Source organism: Lucilia sericata, unplaced genomic scaffold, assembly GCF_015586225.1.
Source record: "Lucilia sericata isolate MDLA Ls3-8-SP2 unplaced genomic scaffold, ASM1558622v1 Contig001080F_arrow, whole genome shotgun sequence".
Classification (NCBI taxonomy): Eukaryota; Metazoa; Arthropoda; class Insecta; order Diptera; family Calliphoridae; genus Lucilia; species Lucilia sericata.
In genome coordinates this window covers 102,652-122,099 of record NW_023995055.1, presented here as the reverse complement: position 1 = coordinate 122,099, position 19,448 = coordinate 102,652, and the positions used below count along the sequence as shown (strand labels likewise).

The 19,448-nt window shown below is 35.2% G+C and overlaps 2 protein-coding genes across 3 annotated transcripts; both read right to left on the bottom strand.

Moving 5' to 3' along the window:
• Positions 1-4,228: 4,228 nt before the first annotated feature.
• Positions 4,229-5,645, bottom strand: LOC119609881 (septin-2-like). Its single transcript, XM_037964895.1, has one exon. It carries the CDS (start codon positions 5,594-5,596, stop codon positions 4,334-4,336), a length of 1,263 nt encoding a protein of 420 aa, XP_037820823.1. The 5' UTR covers positions 5,597-5,645; the 3' UTR covers positions 4,229-4,333.
• A 616-nt stretch (positions 5,646-6,261) lies between these two features.
• Positions 6,262-16,475, bottom strand: LOC119609880 (nuclear pore complex protein Nup214). Of its 2 annotated transcripts, none has more exons than XM_037964893.1 (9): positions 16,266-16,475; positions 16,012-16,150; positions 14,751-15,946; positions 14,113-14,685; positions 13,876-14,057; positions 13,456-13,812; positions 11,206-12,642; positions 6,525-8,414; positions 6,262-6,455 (listed from the first exon to the last, which is right to left on the bottom strand). In XM_037964893.1, the coding sequence occupies exons 1-9, from the start codon at positions 16,299-16,301 to the stop codon at positions 6,428-6,430; spliced, it is 5,838 nt and encodes a 1,945-aa protein (XP_037820821.1). In that variant the 5' UTR covers positions 16,302-16,475; the 3' UTR covers positions 6,262-6,427. The 2 variants fall into 2 exon arrangements, with proteins under 2 accessions (XP_037820821.1, XP_037820822.1); XM_037964894.1 differs by having other exon boundaries at positions 6,304-6,455; positions 6,525-8,408.
• Between the last annotated feature and the right edge of the window lie 2,973 nt (positions 16,476-19,448).

The window sequence follows — 19,448 nt, the reverse complement described above, 5'->3', positions numbered from 1 at the left end:
ACTAACATTTATGCATATGTCAAACTAATTTTAATTAGGTCGAGAAAAATGTATATTAATAGGCCAGTTTGAAAACATTTTAATATAATGATTAACTGTACACAGAACATACTCATTTTGAATTTTATCCGGATATAATCATTTAATTACGAATTAAGTGGTATTAAGTGATTTTCAGAAGTATACCTTATATGGGAGCTAAGACAACCTATGGACCGATCCGGAAGAAAAAATCCGTAGAATGATTTATATATACAAAATACACATTTATGTCGAATTTTATCCCGATAACTTTGATTGTTAATGTGCATTTGAGTAATTTTCGGAAATGGTCCTTATATGGGAGTTGTGACCAATTATCAACCGATAAGGAAAAAAATTCGTATAATGATTTATATGCCAAAAAAATTCAAGTCGAATTTTACTACAATAGATTTATTAATTAATGAAATATGTGCGTTTAGGTGATTTTCGGAAGTAAACTTTATATGTATAGGAGCTACGACCTTACACAAAACATATTTGTGTCGAATTTTATCAAGATATCTTTATTTGTTAATGAAATATGTGCGTTTAAGTGATTTTTTGAAGCAGCTATTACCATATATGGAACAATCCGGAAAAAAATTGGTAGAATGATTTATATGCTCACAAAACATATTCAAGTCGTACTTTATCCAAATAGCTTTATTATTCAAAGAAATATGTGCGTTTAAGTGATTTTCGTAAGTGGACCCTCTATGGGAGCCTATCCGGAAAAAATTTCGTAGAGTGATTCATATAAAGACAAAATATATTTGTGTCGAATTTTATCAAGATAACTTTATTTGACAATGAAATATGTATTTTTAAGTGATTTTCGGAAATGGGGTTATATGAGAGCTATGACCAATAATGGACCGATCCGTAAAAAATATGGTGAAATGATTTGAATGTACACAAAACGTTTTTTTGTCGAACTTTGTCCCAATAGCTTTAGAATTCAATAAAATATATGTGTTTAAGTGATTTTCGGAAGTGGACCTTATATGGGAGCTATGACCAATTATGGGCCTATCCGGAAAAATTTAGTGGAATAATTCATATTTATACGATATATATTTATGTCGAATTTTATCACGATAGCTTTATTTGACAATGAAATATGTATTTTTAAGTGATTTTCGGAAATGGGGTTATATGGGAGCTATGACCAATAATGGACCGATCCGTAACAAATTTAGTAAAATGATTTGTATGTATACATAACATATGTGTGTCGAATTTTATCCCGATATATTTATAATTAAATGAAATATATGCGTTTAAGTGATTTTCGGAAGTGGACTTTATATGGGAGCTATGACCAATTATGGACCTATCCGGAAAAAATTTCGTAGAGTGATTTATATTTAGACTAAACATATTTGTGTCGAATTTCATCAAGATAGCTTTATATGACAATGAAATATGAGCTTTTAAATGATTTTCGGAAGTGGGCCTTATATGGGAGCTATGACCAATAATGGACCGATCCGTAAAAAATTTCGTAGAATGATTTGTATGTACACAAAACATGTTTAACTCGAATTTTATCACAATAGCTTTATTCATCAATGAAATATGTGAGTTTAGGTGATTTTCGGAAGTGGACCTTGTATGGGAGCTATGGCCAATTGTAGACCGACTGAGATCTGCGTTGACAGTATGATTTCTGTTCATATTATATTTGCATGTGCAAAATTTTGTGCTGATACCGATATATTTGAGGGAGTTATTAGCGATAAACTAATTTCCGGGAATATATACCTTTGTATGGGGGCTATGGGAAATATTGGATCGATTGTAAAGATTTTCAACATAATTGATCACTGCCATAAAAAAATAATGTGTGACAAAATTCATCGAAATATCTTTGGTAGTTTCTGAGAAAACTTCAAAAGAATGATGAAAAAAACGTAATTTTTTTCGAGGTAGTCTAAAATTTTTACTCATAGCTTTTTACGTTGTGAATCGATTTTGCTGATTTTCAATACCAAACTGCTTAGGATAACAATAAATATTTTGGGTGAATTTGGTTGATTTCCTTTGCTTAGTTTTAACGTGAGCGTGTTTTACACAGACAGACAGACAGACAGACAGACGGACAGACGGACATAGCTAAATCGACTCAGAATTTCATAAGGACCCAGAATATATATACTTTGTTGGGTCTTAGATGAATATTTCTTGGTGTTACACACGGAACGACAAACTTATATATACCCTCTATCACCACTGATGGTGGTGGAGGGTATAAAAACAATTGAAAGATTTATGGCAGTATATCGAATCGTGATAAAAATTTATTTTATGTGCCTCCAACAAAAAAATTTTCATAAAATAATTATTTTAAATAAGGTTTACTTTTGCGTTTACTTTTTGCGGTTTACTTTTATAAATTTTCAGAACATTAAATTCATTTTTTCAATCCTGAGTTACTGCATTAAGCCCCCGACTACTCTATCTATAAGGAGTCAGAATATATCGCCCTACAGGATTGGCATAATCCAAAAAGTCGTTTCAAGAAAAATGGATATGAATATTTAATGACATTTAACTATTTTTTTAATAACTTTTAAACAAATCAAGGGGTTTTAAAAATCCAGATTCAGATAGTTGAGGTTAATATGTTTCTCATCTAAATTGAAATTAAATTTTTAGTTGTCTAATATTCACAAAAACGTGGGTTTTAGTTTTTACGTTTACAAAAAATCGATTTCACATCGAAAATAATAGACATATTTGAAATTTCATAAATCTATATGAAAGATTTTAGTATGCCGCATGTTTTGAAGACCTTAGTTCAAGAAAGCCGAATTTTGGATTATGCCAGTCTTGTAGCGATATGTAGGTACATATATTGTAGAAATTACAAGCGGAATTTTTACTAACGATACACTTAAAACTGATTTCATTTTTAATTTAAAAGTTTAATACATGAAAGAGTATATTTTTAGTTATTAAAAACTATGAAATTGAAAAATCCCTACAATTTGACAATAGTAAGAAATCTTTCCCTTTTTCCCTACACGTGAAATTTTTGAAAAAAATCCCTACAAAAAGGGAAAAATCCCTACACTTGGCATCACTGATCTATATTAAAGATGGTTCTCATCTACTGTTGGTTCTTCTCTACTGTATTTTGCAGGCGTATTTACATCAGACCCACTTTATATAGTTATCTATGAAAGGAATTATTGGCCAATATTTCAAATAGTATTCCTGACGAATGTAATATCTGGAATAACATCGATTCCAAGATATTTGAATTTATTACCCATAGTTCGAGAGAGGTTCGTTACTTTTTGGACGATCTAGCGTATATTTATATTAATGATGATGGTTCTCCTCTACAGTTGACCCACTTTATATAGAGATCTATGAAAGGAATTGTAGTACAATTTTTCAAAGTGTGTTCTTAACGGATGTAATATTTAGAATAAGATCGTTTCCAAGATATTTAAATCTAATTCATACGAAAGTCTAGCAATTGCAATTGCAGAATTCCAGCCTTCCACAGTCCTCCGCTCATGCGGAATGGGGGATGTCATTGTGTTGTTGTTGTAGCAGCATCGATTTAGCTGAGTCGAAAGTCCTTGGTCGTTGTTCATTGAACTCCAAGTCGTTCCGGTGCGAAGAAACGATTGTTGTGGAGACGAATGACATTATGTTGCTCCCCTTAGTTGGGCGAATACATATTCGAATCCATTATATAATAGCTCTGAAAAAAATTGGTCAGAATAACAAAGAGAAGAAAGCAATTCATTGCTTTCAAAGATTCAGGATTATATATTTTCGTCAAAGAACTATTCATTCCCACTGACTGACGCCTAATCGAAGGTGTTGTTATTATGACCATTTTATAATAACCGGAAGTGGGACATGCTTTTTCGGTTTCTCTTTTTTGGACGATCTACTGATTATTAGGATAGTTGGTTTGCTTACTAGATGATTAGAAAGGGAAAGAGTTCTTTGACACAGTTCGCTTGGATAGGAATTTGTCCATTACATTAGGTTTCCCAGATATCGTGTGAAAAAACACGCTTTTAACCATATTTAAGATGCTAAAAAGACCAGTTCTATCGACTTCGAAATATCTTCGGATTTAGATTTGCTCAATCCTTTAGAACTTCATATATATACATCTTTAAACATTAAAACAATAATTCTTTAAGATTTAAAGCAAAATGCAACTTTAAAGCCACTCTTTATTAAAGATACTTAGTTCTAGTCTAGAAATCATTTATAGTCCATACAATATATTTTCATTATTGTCCCCTCGAAAGCTTACAATAATTCACATGAAGTCACATCACTTTTTACCCCTTTTCCCCAACGTCATGGTGTTATGTGAAGCCACATAATGATTTTTATGTGTATTAAATTCCAAATATTCTTCCTCCAATTTTTGCCTAGTCTCCTCCAGTTTACGTTTCTCTTCAGCATGTTCTTTCTTTAGTTTATCGAAACGTAAATGTAATTCTCTTTCGCTCTCTTTCAATTCAGCTTCTTTCTCCTTAACGCGCTGCACAAACATTTGACGTACTTCTTCTTCTTTAGCTAATAGTTCACTAAGATGATTGGAACGTTTAACCTCAAAGGTTTGTTGGAAAGAAACTGGTTTATTATCGTCGTCCACATCACAAAAGCCCATTTCCTGCAAACGTTTTTGTCTGTACAGTTCATAGTGTTTGGTATGGGTTTGTTCACGTAGATCTTCCATATTGGTGCGTATTAACATCTCCCTTAGCTTGACAAAGTCACAGTGAGTTTCATTTTCCACTTGCACCGTTCCCCAGGGATATTGACGGGCTCTTACTTGTTTATTACCGATTCTAACAAACTCTGTACTGCCCACCACTGCAAAAGGTGTATGAGCATTCATGGCATTATTGGTATCGGCCACGGTCTCATCATCTGTAGGAAACTGATAGATTTGTACACCATTACGTTTCAGTTCATCCATTATGTTCTCTTTAAATCTTTGCAATTCGGCTTTGGATATAGTATCGGCCTTAGCTATAATGGGTATTATATTGACCTTACTATCCAATTGTTTCATACAAACCAAATCCAAAGATTTGAGGCCATGCCCTGTGGGACAAATGAAATAGAGACAAGCATGTATACGACTGTCATGGAAATCCACTAAGGAACGTTTTATCTTCAATTCCTCTTGTAAATACGATTCAAACTGCACATCTATATAGTCCACCACCGATTTAAAGGAATCATGTTTATTGATTTGATCACCATAGCCCACGGTATCGCAAATGGTTAGCTTTAGACCAACATTACTTTCCTGCAACTCATAGGTATGAGCCTTTAGCTTCACATTGGGCAAGGTATGAGGACTGGCTGTGGATTCGAAGCTAGTATTGAAGAGAGTGTCCATTAAAGTAGATTTACCCAAACCGGTTTCGCCCACACACATGACATTGAAGACAAAGCCGTTAAGCACACTTTTGTTGACCAATTGATCGGGTAGACTATCGAAACCAACATGACCAGCTTGTTTGAGACAACGTACAGTAGTTTCTTTCATTAGAGGTTGAACAGCAACTTCCACAGGCATTTTTGTTAGAAAATTATTTAAGAATTACAAAACTGAGAGATGCTATTGACTTGAGTATTCGTTAGCGAATGTTGTGGACTTTAACCTTGCTTGATTATTTATACCCTTTATGCCAGGAGTAGGTAGACAATCTGGCATATTCGCGTTTCTTGTTAATCTTTTTGTAAATAACAATTGTTTCTAAGAATTAAAATTTCCACAAAATAAGTATGGAAATTTGTTTTAACGCCGCGTTTAAACATTTTATTGCCTTTTTCTGCGGATTAACGTGAAACAGGTAACAATTTGTTGTTTTTCATAAGAGTTTTTCCAATTAGTGTGAGCAGCTGCTAAAAGTTTCCAAATAAATAATACAAATATTTCCCTCCAAAATTCTATTTTTGAGTGATAACATAAAGATCTATTTTCTGGCTAAACTAGAGAAGCACAGCCAAAAAGATGAAAATCTGTGATCACTTTTATTTCCTCCCAAAATTCGTTTTTTGAGTGAAAACCTAAAAGTCCATTTTCTGGCTAAACTAGAAGAGCTACAGCCAAGAGCATGAAAATCTGTGATCACTTTCATTTCCTACTAGAAGGATATTTTGAGTGAAAACCTAAAAGTCCATTTCCTGGCTAAACTAGAGGCGTCTGGGCCAAACGAATGAAAAGAACAACAATTCGTGCAGCAAATTTTAGAATAATTTTTATTTAACTGTTGCGAAAAAAAATAATGAAACACAAAAAATATTGATACAAAAGAACAATAAATTTAGAAAAAGAAAAATAATTACACAAAAATTATATAAAAAAAAATAAAGAACAACGCTTAAAGGCGTTTTTTACAAACATTTAAGAACGATAGTTCATGAAAGAAGAACTGGAAAAGAAGAAGAGAAATGAATGATTATTCATTGATTTCGTTGAATATTTACATTCTTAAGCTTACCCTCCAAAAGCGGGTTTCTGTTGCTGAGCCTGTGTAGAATGAGCCAAATTTCCAAAAGACAAACCCGAGTCTTGAGAGCCTAATGTTTCGAAAATGTTTCCCTTGGGCGCTGCAGAAGCTTGAGCACCTGCACCGAAACCGGTGGCTGTTGGAGATGTTGCTGCAAATGAGCCGAAACCTTTGGGACTGCCAAATGTTGGAGCTCCTCCGAATGTCGGTTGGGCACCAAAAGCTGGTTGAGGACTACCAAATGAAGCTGGACCACCGAAAACTGGTTTTGCAAAGGCACCTTGCTGTTGAGGCGAACCGAATCCTGTGGCTGCTGGAGCACCAAAACCACCTGCCGAGGGTGAACCAAAAGCGGGAGCCGAAGATGGCTGCGAAAAGGAGCCAAAACCTGGTGATGCTCCAAAAGCTGGTGCCGTTGCTGCAGCGGCTTGTCCAAATATAGAACCTCCCGATGCTGAGGTATTAGCTGCAGCAGATCCTCCAAATATGGAACCTCCTGATGCGCCAAAACCTCCCGAGGTGGGCGATTGAGCAGCAGCACCTCCAAAAATACCTCCAGCTGATTGTGGTGCTGCTGTTGCTCCAAAAGTACTTTTGCCAAATAATGAACCGCCACTAGAGGCCGATTGTTGTGTGGGTGAACCAAAGATACTACCACCTTCGGCAGGTTTAGTTGCTGCCGCTGCTGCTCCAAATATAGAACCGGCTGTATTTGCTGATGCTGTAGAGCTAAAAGGACTGGCGGCAGCTGTATTGCCGCCACCACCAAATATGGAACCTGCTGTTGAACCACCAAATCCTGTTGAAGAACCACCACCAAAGATACTGCCGCCTGTGGCTGCGGGAGGCTTAGTTGCTGCAGCTGCTGCTGCAAATAAACCAGTGCCAGCTGGTTGGGCGGCGGTATTAGCGGCACCAAAAACGGATTGGTCCGGTTTAGGTATGCCTCCAAAGACACTGCCACCTGCCGGTGGTGTAGCAGCTGCAGCGGCTCCAAATATGGAGCCTGAGCCAGGAGTAGCGGCAGTTGTTGTGGCCGGGGCTGTGGAACCAAACAACGAAGGTGCTGAAGATGCTGCTGCTGCACCGCCTCCAAATATCGAAGTTGTGGTACTTGTAGTGGCAGCTGTGCTAGTTTGTCCAAACACCGAAGATCCTCCGCCAAATATATTACCAGCTGCTGGAGCCGAAGTGGTCGTAGCAGTGGCTGCGGTCGTGGAGACAGCAGTTGAAGACGACAGGGAAAGCGAGCCAAACAATGAACCAGCAGTGGAAGCTGCTGCCGGAGCCGCCGCTGCGGCAAATGTAAATGAAGATGTTGTGGCAGCGTTAGAAGGAGCAGCTGCTGTGCTAGATACCGCTGTTGATGTTGTAGTCAAAGTTGTGGTGGTTGTAGTGCCGGTAGCTGCCGCTGTTGTTTCTGCAGTGGCTGGTTTTCCAAAAAGATTCGCTGTTGTTGCCGGCGTAGCGCTGGCAGCTGAGACAAATGAAAATCCTGTACTGGGAGTTGTTCCAGTTGTACTGGTTGAGCCCAAAAACGATTTCGCACCATCTCCAGCTCCACTGGCCGAAACAAAGGAAAACGCTCCACTTGATGCTGTCGATGTAGCAGCGGCAAATCCAGAGAATATATTAGCTGGTTTGCCAGAATCTCCTGCAGCTTCTTTAGCCGTGGGTTTGCAAATGTTAAGCGAACCAAAGAGGGAATCCGTAGGATCAGCTGTTGCTGAGGGAGTTGGTGTACTACTTGAAGTTGGTGTTGCCGTAGCAGCAGGTTTAGGTTCTGGTAAGCCCGTTGAGGTTATGGTAACGTTAGGTGCTGCAGTGGATTTGGTAGAAGTAACCGTAGTGTTGCCAGCTGCTGGGCTAATGAAGCTAAAACTTGAAATTTGTGGAATTATTATCATTTAATGTGCGTTGAAGATATTTACACTTGGATGGATGATGATGGATTACTTATGGTGCTTTGTTGTGAAATGAAATTGTTATGTTCCTAGTTCATTAGCTAAAAATGTCCTTTAAGATCCTTTCAATGCTTTTGACTTTTTAATAACTTGGTTTTGCTATGATTCCTATAATTTTCTAGACTTTGAGTTACTTAAACAAATCTTGATAGAACTAGTTCTTCAACGATAATTGTATACTTGATTAACTAGACAGAATCTAGTTGCACGATCTTCTTTTAATAATTTCTCAGTTTCCGATAGTTCATTAGTAAAGTGGTTTGTCCAAAGTTTTTCATTACCCCACTATCTTTTGTTTAGAAGCGGTCCAATTATACAATACTCTGCTACCAATATGTCATCTTTCTGAAAGTTAATTCTGGGAACTAATTATATTCGAACAGACCTCAACAATAGTTGAACTTTTTTGTCAACCATTGCGTAGCGAATCTGTCAGTTGCGCGATCCTCTTTGAAACGAAGGAATTGTTTAGCTTTGCCGTCTCCGGATCATGTTACCTAAGTGAACCGCCCTCATTGTGGAATAGAATAGAGGTGCTATCAATAACTCTAGTCTGTCGGGACCAGAAACTGGAGAAGTCAAAAGACTTCTCGGAGTTATTATTAAACTTGCGGTTTGACTAGAAAGCTTATCTTATCTGGTATTTCGGAAGCCAATGACCCATAAGGTTCGTCCTGTACTGTCCATTGGTGAGGTCCCTTCGGGATACACTTATTTGGTTTAAAGACTAATACACTTTAAAGCACTACGTGATAAGATTTCAAAGCGAATTTCGACTCGACGGCATTCGACACGAAACTGACTGCGGGGAACTATATCTTGGGATTCAGTTGATATCACGAACAGAATTCAGGACCCTAATAAATGTTTCAGATGAATGTTTTTATAAATGTGTCACATGAAAGTTCCGGATTATGCAATATTTATGTCCCTACGTTAGCGATGTTCCCTTCTTTGTCGAAGTATATTTCGGGCGGTTACCGATATCACAAGAACAGCATTTAGAGGTGAGTGGGTCCTGATTCAACCCACATACCCTTTTGAATGTATAGTATGAATGTGTTTATGAATGGGTCCCATGAAAGGTCCGGGTTATGCAGTATTTCTGTCCTTATGTTAGCGATCCGGTTCTTTGTCCGCTTATGTTTCGGGGTTTATTATGTTCCCTCATAACCTACCGCAGTCTGTGTCCTGTGTATAGGAAACTATGTATTAAATACGTCCCTATGTACTATTGTCAATACAACAGAGGTCATCCTCTGCATTGTGGTTAAGTTTATTGTCGAGATAGATCTGAAGATCGCGAGACATTCCATAACTGAAATGCAATGGTCAGAGATTAGATAGCTCGATTAGACTATAGACATAATCTGCTTCTATTCTCTGACTCTAATACGTTGATATTAAACATTTTCTAACTACATTAAGTGGAGCTATCCTTCAATATAGTTCGTCGTAGTCCAAACGATCTAATGTCGAAAGGTGGAAGCGATTTCTCTTATTCCGACGTTATAAACTTGATCTTTCGTATTTGAGACTGATGGGTTCTATTGTATAATAGCAAATCCTTTTAAACTATATCAAACGATCTGCGATCAGATCAAATTCGATTACTAAGAAGACATAGTGAAGACCACTCTTCAGTATGGATTTCAAAAGTAATATTTGCCTCTAATGGCTTCTATTGTATTATATTGCGTTAAAACTCGATCTACATTCGAAGAGTGGTCTTCAGGAGATCTGTAAGCCGCTGGATGTAATTAGTAGTTTCATTAATAACTACCTATTTGTCTCTAATGACTTTTATTGTATAATATTGAATCCGTTTAAACTATATCAAACGATCTGCGATCATATCACATTCACTAAGATCACTAAGAAAACATAATAATCTTCTGAAGAGAGGTCTTCTCAAAAGTATGGGTTTCAGGAGACCTCTAAACTCCAACATGTACTTAATAGTTTCATTAATAACTTCCTACCCGTAATGGCTTCTGTTGTATAATAATGAATCGGTTTCAATTATATCAAACGATCTGCGATCAGATCACTTACGATCACTAAGAAGTCAAAGTTTTTTACTAAAGAGTATGGGTATCAGAAGGTTTCTGATTTCCTGAATGTAACAGATAGTTTAATAAATAACTTCGCTGTAAATTAATCATTAAACAATCTTGTACGAAACGCCACGATCGAGCTGTTGTCTTACTGCTGTTATTTGAAAACCCTGATTAGACTTCGATGTCTTTTCCATACTCTACTCACAAGATGACATTGTAGTTGTCTTCTGAAAAGTATAGGTCTTAGAAGTCATCTTACCTGTTAACTGTAATTAACTATCAAACGAACCGTGAAGATCGGTATTTTATCAACTATATAGATCATGCTTTTTCCTTAAACTTAAACCCAAGCCATTAATTTTGATCTTTCTATTACAAAAATCCATATCCCTAGATTGCTATTAGAAAGCTTTAACTCAAGTCTTTGCATATTATTGTTTAAAACTTTTAAAGCCCTGAAGAAGATCAGCAGAAACTTTTGCGATCAAATAAGGCAGTTCCTAACTAAATCCTAGAACTCTAACAGTTATTGAAACTATATTTAGCTTATTCAATTTGTGTTAATCTGTGCTAATTTGTGCAAATTATAGAATTTTCAAAAGTTCCTCAATGTTTGGAAAATAAGAGCATTATAATGATTCCACTTACCTGGCGGGTGCACTTGACGTTGGAGCGCTTGAAGCTGAAGAAGCAGTAGTAATTTGAGGAGTTTTTATTTCAGCTGGTTTAGCTGTAACAGCAGTTGCGGCGGGCGTTGACGAAGTTGTAATTGTAGTGGTGGTTACAGCTTTAGTTGAAGCAGGTGTTGCTGCTGTTGTAGAAACATTTGCATTAAAAGAAAATGAAGAAGATGAAGATAAAGTCGCAAAAGGTGTAGAGGTGTTAGTAGAGCTGTTCGAACCAAAGAGGGATGTGGAAAATGGGGCTGCTGTAGTAGCTGGTTTAGTAGAGCCGCCAAAACCACCAAAAGCAGCAGGAGGTGCTATTGATGTGCTTGAAGAAGTGGATGTTGTTGTTGTTGAAGAAGCTGTAGAAAAACCAAATTGTTTGGGAGTTTCTTCTAGCTTCTTAGTATCATCTTTCGTTTGATTACTGGTTTGTGTTAAGGGTTTTGTATTGGCAAATGCTGAAAACCCACTAGAAGTAGAAGCTGCAAAACCTTGTGCTGGTGGCTGCACAGCATTAGTTTGCGTTGTCGTTTTATTGCCCAAATTTGTAAATGGTTTAGCATCATTACCGCCAATAACTTTGGCGGAAAATGAAATTGGCGTATTGGTAGGCTGTTGATTTTCTTTACTTTCATTGGCCATCGATGTGGCCGCTGTATTGAGTAGGGGTTTTGTTTGATTAAAACTCAAAGATGTCTGTTGTTGTGAGGTGGTCATGCCAAAACCGGTAAAAGCTGTAGAGGTGGCTATAGGTTTATTGGATTCATCTGTTTTTGTTGCTGTTGTAGAGTTGGATGTTTTAACAAATGAACTATTGCCGCCAAAGGATAAAGTAGCCGCTGCGGATGAAGTGGGCGTTATGAATGTAGGTGGCTGTGAGGATACTATGTTTGGTTTAGAGGCTGTTGGTTTGGCTAGAAGTGGAGGTTGTTGCTGCTGTGGTGTTGATATAGTAGCTTGTGGTTTAAGCAATTGTTGCTGCAATTGTGTTTGATAGTTTTGTTGTTCATGGGGTTTGGAGGCGACAACTTTTTGCATGTTTGTTTGTTGTTTATAAGCTGCATACTGTTGCTGCTGTTGTTGTTGTTGTATATATTGCTGCTGTTGTTGTTGCATATATTGCTGCTGTTGCATTTGTTGTTGCTGTTGTATTTGTTGCTGCATTTGTTGTTGCTGCTGCTGCTTTTTAACCATTTCCTTTTGTTTACGCTCAGTTTCCAGTTTAGTTTCCAAAATCACTTCCGATTTCAGTCCTATGCGATCTGGCCGTTTGGGTTTGATTATGGCAATTTGTTGTTGCCTTTTGGTGAAATTTCGTATGGCATTTAATTTGTCTTCCGACAGTTTAGCTTGAGTTTGAGAAACCACCTGCGACAAGCTCATGGAGAGTATGGAATCGGCTAAAGATTCCATGGTGCTGAAACAAGAAGAGAATTAAATTTTAAAATAAGATAAAAATATTAAAAAATATTTCTTGGGAACATTATATTTGCAAAGAAAAAAAGCTTTTCAGAACAAAGAGCTTAAAAGCTTAACAAAACTTTTGGTAATGAAAAAAGTTTTTGTGATAGGAGCTTTTTCTTAGAAAGCTTTTACTTTGATTAATAAAGCTTTTTCTAAGATTTTCACAATAAAGCTTTTCAAAGATTTTCACAATAAAGCTTTTCCCAAGCTTTTTCTAAAAAAAAATTTTTAAATAAGCTGTTCAATAGCAAAAGCTTTTTCTCACAAGCATTTTTTCAACAAAAGCTATTTCCAAGTAGGCTTTTCTACGAAAAAGCTTAATAAAAAGTTTTTTAAAAAAGCTTTATAGAAAAGCTTTTATTATAAAACAAAAGGAGCTTTTTAAATGAAAAAAGTTTTTTCAACAAACATTTTTTTACGCCGAAAAGCTTTTTCTATAATAACTTAAAAAGGAGCTTTTTATGTGAAAAAACTTTTCTATAAAAATAGCTTTTTTACGAGAAAAAAAGCTTCATTTCTTTTAGCGAAAAAAGGTGTATTTTTTCCATATAAAGAAGAGCTTTTTCTATAAAAAAAAATTAGAAATAAATAATTTCACACGAAATAAGCTTTTTTATAAAAAATTTTGTATAAAACATAAAAATACTTTTTCGTTTTGATAAAACAAAGCTTTTCCACAAATAAATCTAGTTAAAAACCTGCTTATGTGTGAAAAAAAACTTCTTTGTAAAAAAGCTTTTACTTAAAAAAAAGCACAATATTTTACCTTTGATTTTTCGTTAAAGCACCCACTGCCACCGAAGTAACATCCACCTCACTGGGTGGCTTATAATTTAAGCCCTTCTGCTTTAGCTTAGTCTTGATATAATTCATTTTAGTTCTTTGTCTAGCCAGCATATCCTTCAACTTTGACATGCGCTGATAAATACCATCCAAACAGGGAATATGCATTTGATTCTTGGAATTTCTTCGTACAACATCTTGATATTGAGACCATTGAGCATCAATTAACTGATTCAATTGAGACAACTGATTTTGATTTGAAGCAGCATAGGCCTGTAATTTAGCCAATTGGCGGCGACTGGTGGGATCCGTGGAGGAAACGGTGGATAAACGGGTTAAGCTTTAAAAGTAAAAAAATATTTAGAAAGTTGTGAGGTTTTTGTTATATTTAGATTATAATTACTTGGGATTATTGTATAAATCCAATTTGGTGCGACATTCAGCTAACATGGCATAGGATTCATTCATGGAATGCCTTAAACTTTGTACATCCTGTTCAAATTCATGATCATTGGCCTGTTCAAGAATTTCTTGTAGATCATTTAATTGTTTACTATACGATTTAATTTCATCGGGAGAACCAATCTATTCGGAATACAAAATATTAGTTTGGTTATAAATTTAAATGACAGTAACTTACATTTTCCATTAATTGCTTGGACTGTTGTCGTATATGTTTGAATTCCATTTCAAAGGCTTCTATTTGTATGACTATCATTTGTTTTACCACTTCATCAATTTCTCCGGTATTCAAATTCATTTTGTTAGAAGTTGCTGCGGGTTGTATTGTCTTCTGTTCCGATTTGATGTTATTTTGTGTCTGCTGCACACTAGGTGGTGTAAATGTGGCTGGTACTGTGTACAAGGGTTTGTTGGCTTCAGGATTTTTATTAAGATTGGCTAGTTGGGAAGTTTGGGTTTGTGTAGTCGGCTGTTTGGGAGCTTCATTAGGTTTGGCAGTAAAACCTGTTCCTGAAAATCCACCAAAAGGTGTTCCTGTTGTCATGGCTCCACCAAAAGGTTGGGAAAATGGTTGTGCTGTAGATGTTGTTGTGGTGGTTGCTGAACCAAAACCAAATCCTGTTGAGGGCTTATTGTTGGTTGGTGCTGTAGTTGCAGAGGAAGCTGTTGGAGCATTTGTGTTGAAACCAAAACCTGTTGTTGGTTTTGCCGCAGCTGGTTGTGTGCCAAATAAAGGCACCGGCTTATCTTTCTAAAAACATATGTTCAATTCATTTAAGTTTTTTAAGATAAGTATGAACATTTTTAAATACTTACAATAGCCGGTGTTGAGGTGACCATATTGGAACCTATAGAAAAGGTCATATCACCAAAACCTTGACCAGCAGTTGGAGGTTTATTTTCACCGCCCTGAGGTCTTGCTTGGCTAGCTGCAACAGCAACTGTTTGCTTCAAATCTACAAACTGTCCCGATATATCATTTAAAGGGGGAGGTGGTGAACAAACATCTACAGCATTGGGAGCCAAATTTAAGAAATTATAGGAAACCAAATGACCATGAGTCGATAAGACATGAATCATGGGCATTACGGGCAGTTTCTTTTCTCCTACAAGCACTTGATGAGAAGAGGCGGTATCGTAGGCAAAACCTAAGGGATAAGTTTCATCTTTTGACTCAGTCAAAGGCATTTCAATACGAGCCTCATCCAGTAAAGTATACTGTATCCAATTGGGATTATCGCCTGCATCTTTAGTTCCCAATACACCCACCTCCACACCATTAGCAGAAGTAACCAATAAAAGATTCCATGGGGCTATGTGGTTAAAAGATAATTGCTGTATGCGTGGCCCAGGAGCACTATAGCAAACATCATAGTAATTGATATAAGACGGCTGACCAGCCTTAGGAGCATTAACTATAAACAATGAGGGACACATTTCCTGACCCCTTTGCAGGAAAATAGCGGCAAATTGAAATGTAGACAGCCAATGTACCGCTATACAATCAAATGGTCCCGGATGTATGCCGGGCGGACAAGGGATGGCTCTAGCTGGCTGTAAATTGGGTTTGAATTGTTGCAGTTTACCCTCGGCAAAACCAAATACGATTTGTTTTCCTTTTGGGGACCAACAGCCAGCTTTAACTTGATGCTCTTTACCCAAAGTAACTTTATCATATTGACCATTATTCAAAGTAAACATGGCCACCGAACCATCGGTTAAAATCAAAGCAATATTATTGGGTATTACCGGATTCCAAAGCATTTGTAAAGCAAAAACATTACTTTCTGGAGCAACGGGCATGTTATACATAGAAGTTGGCGTGGGAGTAACAAAACTATCCACTTGATAGATTTGCAAAAAGCCGGTATTGTTTAAAACATAATTAACCGCCAGCATAGAACCATCACAACTGCATGCTAAGACCTTAGGTTCACCCGGTAAATTAACTACACGAACTTTTAGTTCCTGTCCAGAAGCCTTAGCATCAACTATATCTCTTAATTTAAAAACTAGATAAACAAAATAATTAGCTTAATTTATTAAAAACTTAACACATTATCTATTTACAACCCACCTTTCAATTCATTGCTATGCGGATTACCGGCAAACAGTAGACCTTTGGCGGAGGAAACAGCCAATAAACTAACCAAACTTTTTACATCTTTTGCCTCGGAAAATATACTGAATTTATCATGTAATTTGAATTGTATATCCTACAATAAAAGGAAATTATTCAAATATCACTTAGTTCAACAAATTTGCTTATTATTTCTTTAAAAAATATAAAAGAAAAGCAAATGTAAATTGCTAAATTGTTTTTGTTTATACCTGCACATCTTGTGAAGGTGGTGCATTTTGGGCCATGTTTTCTTGTTGTTTTTTAGATATTTTCTTTTATATTTATAGCTTTTCTTATAAATTAATAATTTTATCTTTTATTTCACCATAAATTTTGTAAATAATTGAAATATTTTATTTTTCCCCAAACGAATTATAATATAAAAGAACAAGCGCACTTTTTTCTTCTTCTTCTTCTTCTTCTTCTTCTTGTTAACATGAGAGTATGACAATTGTAGTGTTGAAACGCCCTTAAGCGAAATGTTCAGAGTTGTATTTATATTGTAAACTTGCTCAAATACCGTTACACTCGAAAAAAGCATGAAATAAATAGAAATTATGTATAAAAAATATGAAAAAATTTATATATAATCAAAATTTTTACTTTTAAAGTTATTTTGTATAATTTATCTTAATATTGATGGAATTTATTTATATTTATTATATGGATTTGAACATTTCTGCGTTTAGGAATATATTTATTAATGTGTAGTTTGATAAATTGCCTTCAAATTTCATGATCAGCTGTACTACTGGCGATAACACATTATGCGTCATTAAAACGTATATGATAAGAACAATAAAGATATAAATACATATTATTAATAATAAAAACTTGGAAAATAATATGGATAATATTTTCAATAATTTACAAAATAATTATTCAGATTGTTTTTATCCTATATCAAATGTAAATAAAAGGGATTGGGAGATACAACAGCAGCAACATGAAGTATCAATTGCTGTCGGACTATTAAACGGGTATCAACATACATCAGCTAATGGCCTCAATAACAAGATGCAAAGAAATCCGTATAGTCAAAATTCCAATAAATTTTATACAAATTCCGCTCCTTATGCTCAGCAATATGATTATAATTGCATTGATGAATTGTATCCTGAAACAGCTGTTGATCGTCGTTCTGTGAATAGAAACAATAGCGAAGAACAAAATAATTCGAAGAGCCATGATAAAGCTAAGGTTCCAATTTTTATAGCATCAAAGATAAACAATCGTGAAGAATGTGCTAATAGAATGGAATTTTCAAAAACTTTACCACATCAAGCTATTTCAATTGCAATTAAAAGTGATGGTGAAAGATGTGCTAATGGAACTCGTTTAGAAAAGAATATGGAAAATTTGTCTAAACAATTACCAAATTCAAATTTGTTTAAAACTATTTCAATTGCAAATAAAAGTGATCGTGAAAGTTGTGCGAATGGAACTCGTTTAGAAACGAATATGGAAAATTTGTCTAAACCATTACCAAACTGAAATTTGTTTAAAACTATTTCAATTGCAAATAAAAGTGATCGTGAAAGTTGTGCGAATGGAACTCGTTTGGAAAAGAATATGGAAAATTTGTCTAAACCATTACCAAACTCAAATTTGTTTAAAACTATTTATATTGCAAATAAAAGTGATCGTGAAAGTTATACAAATGGAACTCGTTTGGAAAAGAATATGGAAAATTTGTCTAAACAATTATCAAATTCAAATTTGTTTAAAACTATTTCAGTTGCAAATAAAAATGATCGTGAAAGTTGTGCGAATGGAAATCGTTTGGAAAAGAATATGGAAAATTTGTCTAAACAATTACCAAATTCAAATTTGTTTAAAACTATTTCAATTGCAAATAAAAGTGATCCTAAAGGTTGTATGAATGGAACTCGTTTGGAAAAGAATATGGAAAATTTGTCTAAACCATTACCAAACTCAAATTTGTTTAAAACTATTTCAGTTGCAAATAAAAGTGATCGTGAAAGTTATGCGTATGGAACTCGTTTGGAAAAGAATATGGAAAATTTGTCTAAACCAATACCAAACTCAAATTTGTTTAAAACTATTTCAATTGCAAATAAAAGTGATCGTGAAAGTTGTGCGAATGGAACTCGTTTGGAAAAGAATACGGATAATTTGTCTAAACCATTACCAAACTCAAATTTGTTTAAAACTATTTATATTGCAAATAAAAGTGATCGTGAAAGTTATGCAAATGGAACTCGTTTGGAAAAGAATATGGAAAATTTGTCTAAACCATTACCAAACTCAAATTTGTTTAAAATATTTCAATTGCAAATAAAAGTGATCGTGAAAGTTGTGCGAATGGAACTCGTTTGGAAAAGAATATGGAAAATTTGTCTAAATAAAAGTGATCGTGAAAGTTATGCAAATGGAACTCGTTTGGAAAAGAATATGGAAAATTTGTCTAAACAATTATCAAACTCAAATTTGTTTAAAACTATTTCAGTTGCAAATAAAAGTGACCGTGAAAGTTGTGCGAATGGAACTCGTTTGGAAAAGAATATGGAAAATTTGTCTAAACCATTACCAAACTCAAATTTGTTTAAAACTATTTATATTGCAAATAACAGTGATCGTGAAAGTTATGCGAATGGAACTCGTTTGGAAAAGAATATGGAAAATTTGTCTAAACCATTACCAAACTCAAATTTGTTTAAAACTATTTCAATTGCAAATAAAAGTGATCGTGAAAGTTGTGCGAATGGAACTCGTTTGGAAAAGAATATGGAAAATTTGTCTAAACCATTACCAAACTCAAATTTGTTTAAAACTATTTATATTGCAAATAAAAGTGATCGTGAAAGTTATGCAAATGGAACTCGTTTGGAAAAGAATATGAAAAATTTGTCTAAACCATTACCAAACTCAAATTTGTTTAAAACTATTTCAGTTGCAAATAAAAATGATCGTGAAAGTTGTGCGAATGGAAATCGTTTGGAAAAGAATATGGAAAATTTGGCTAAACAATTACCAAATTCAAATTTGTTTAAAACTCTTTCAACAACACCTTTAAGCACATATCAAAGTAAATCTTCTAATGGCCACAATAACAAGAAGCAGATAAATCCAAATATACGCCAAGGTAAACTTTATTCAAATGGTAATAATAATCCCATTGGTTGTAGTTCCGTGAATAGAAACAGCAAAAGGAAACCAAGAAATCCAAAGAGCCAATTTAAGTCTAATGATGGAAAATGCATAGCCTGTAAAGTTTATCCCTGTTCTTCTGACAACACTTTTTGGACTTGTAAACATTGCCGGCATTGTCTGGATATACAGAAGGTAGTAAAATTGGCAAGCTCAGTAGGATATGAAGATGCTTGGCGTTGTCCCGTTTGTATGAAAGAAGGAACTTTTTTTACTGCAAA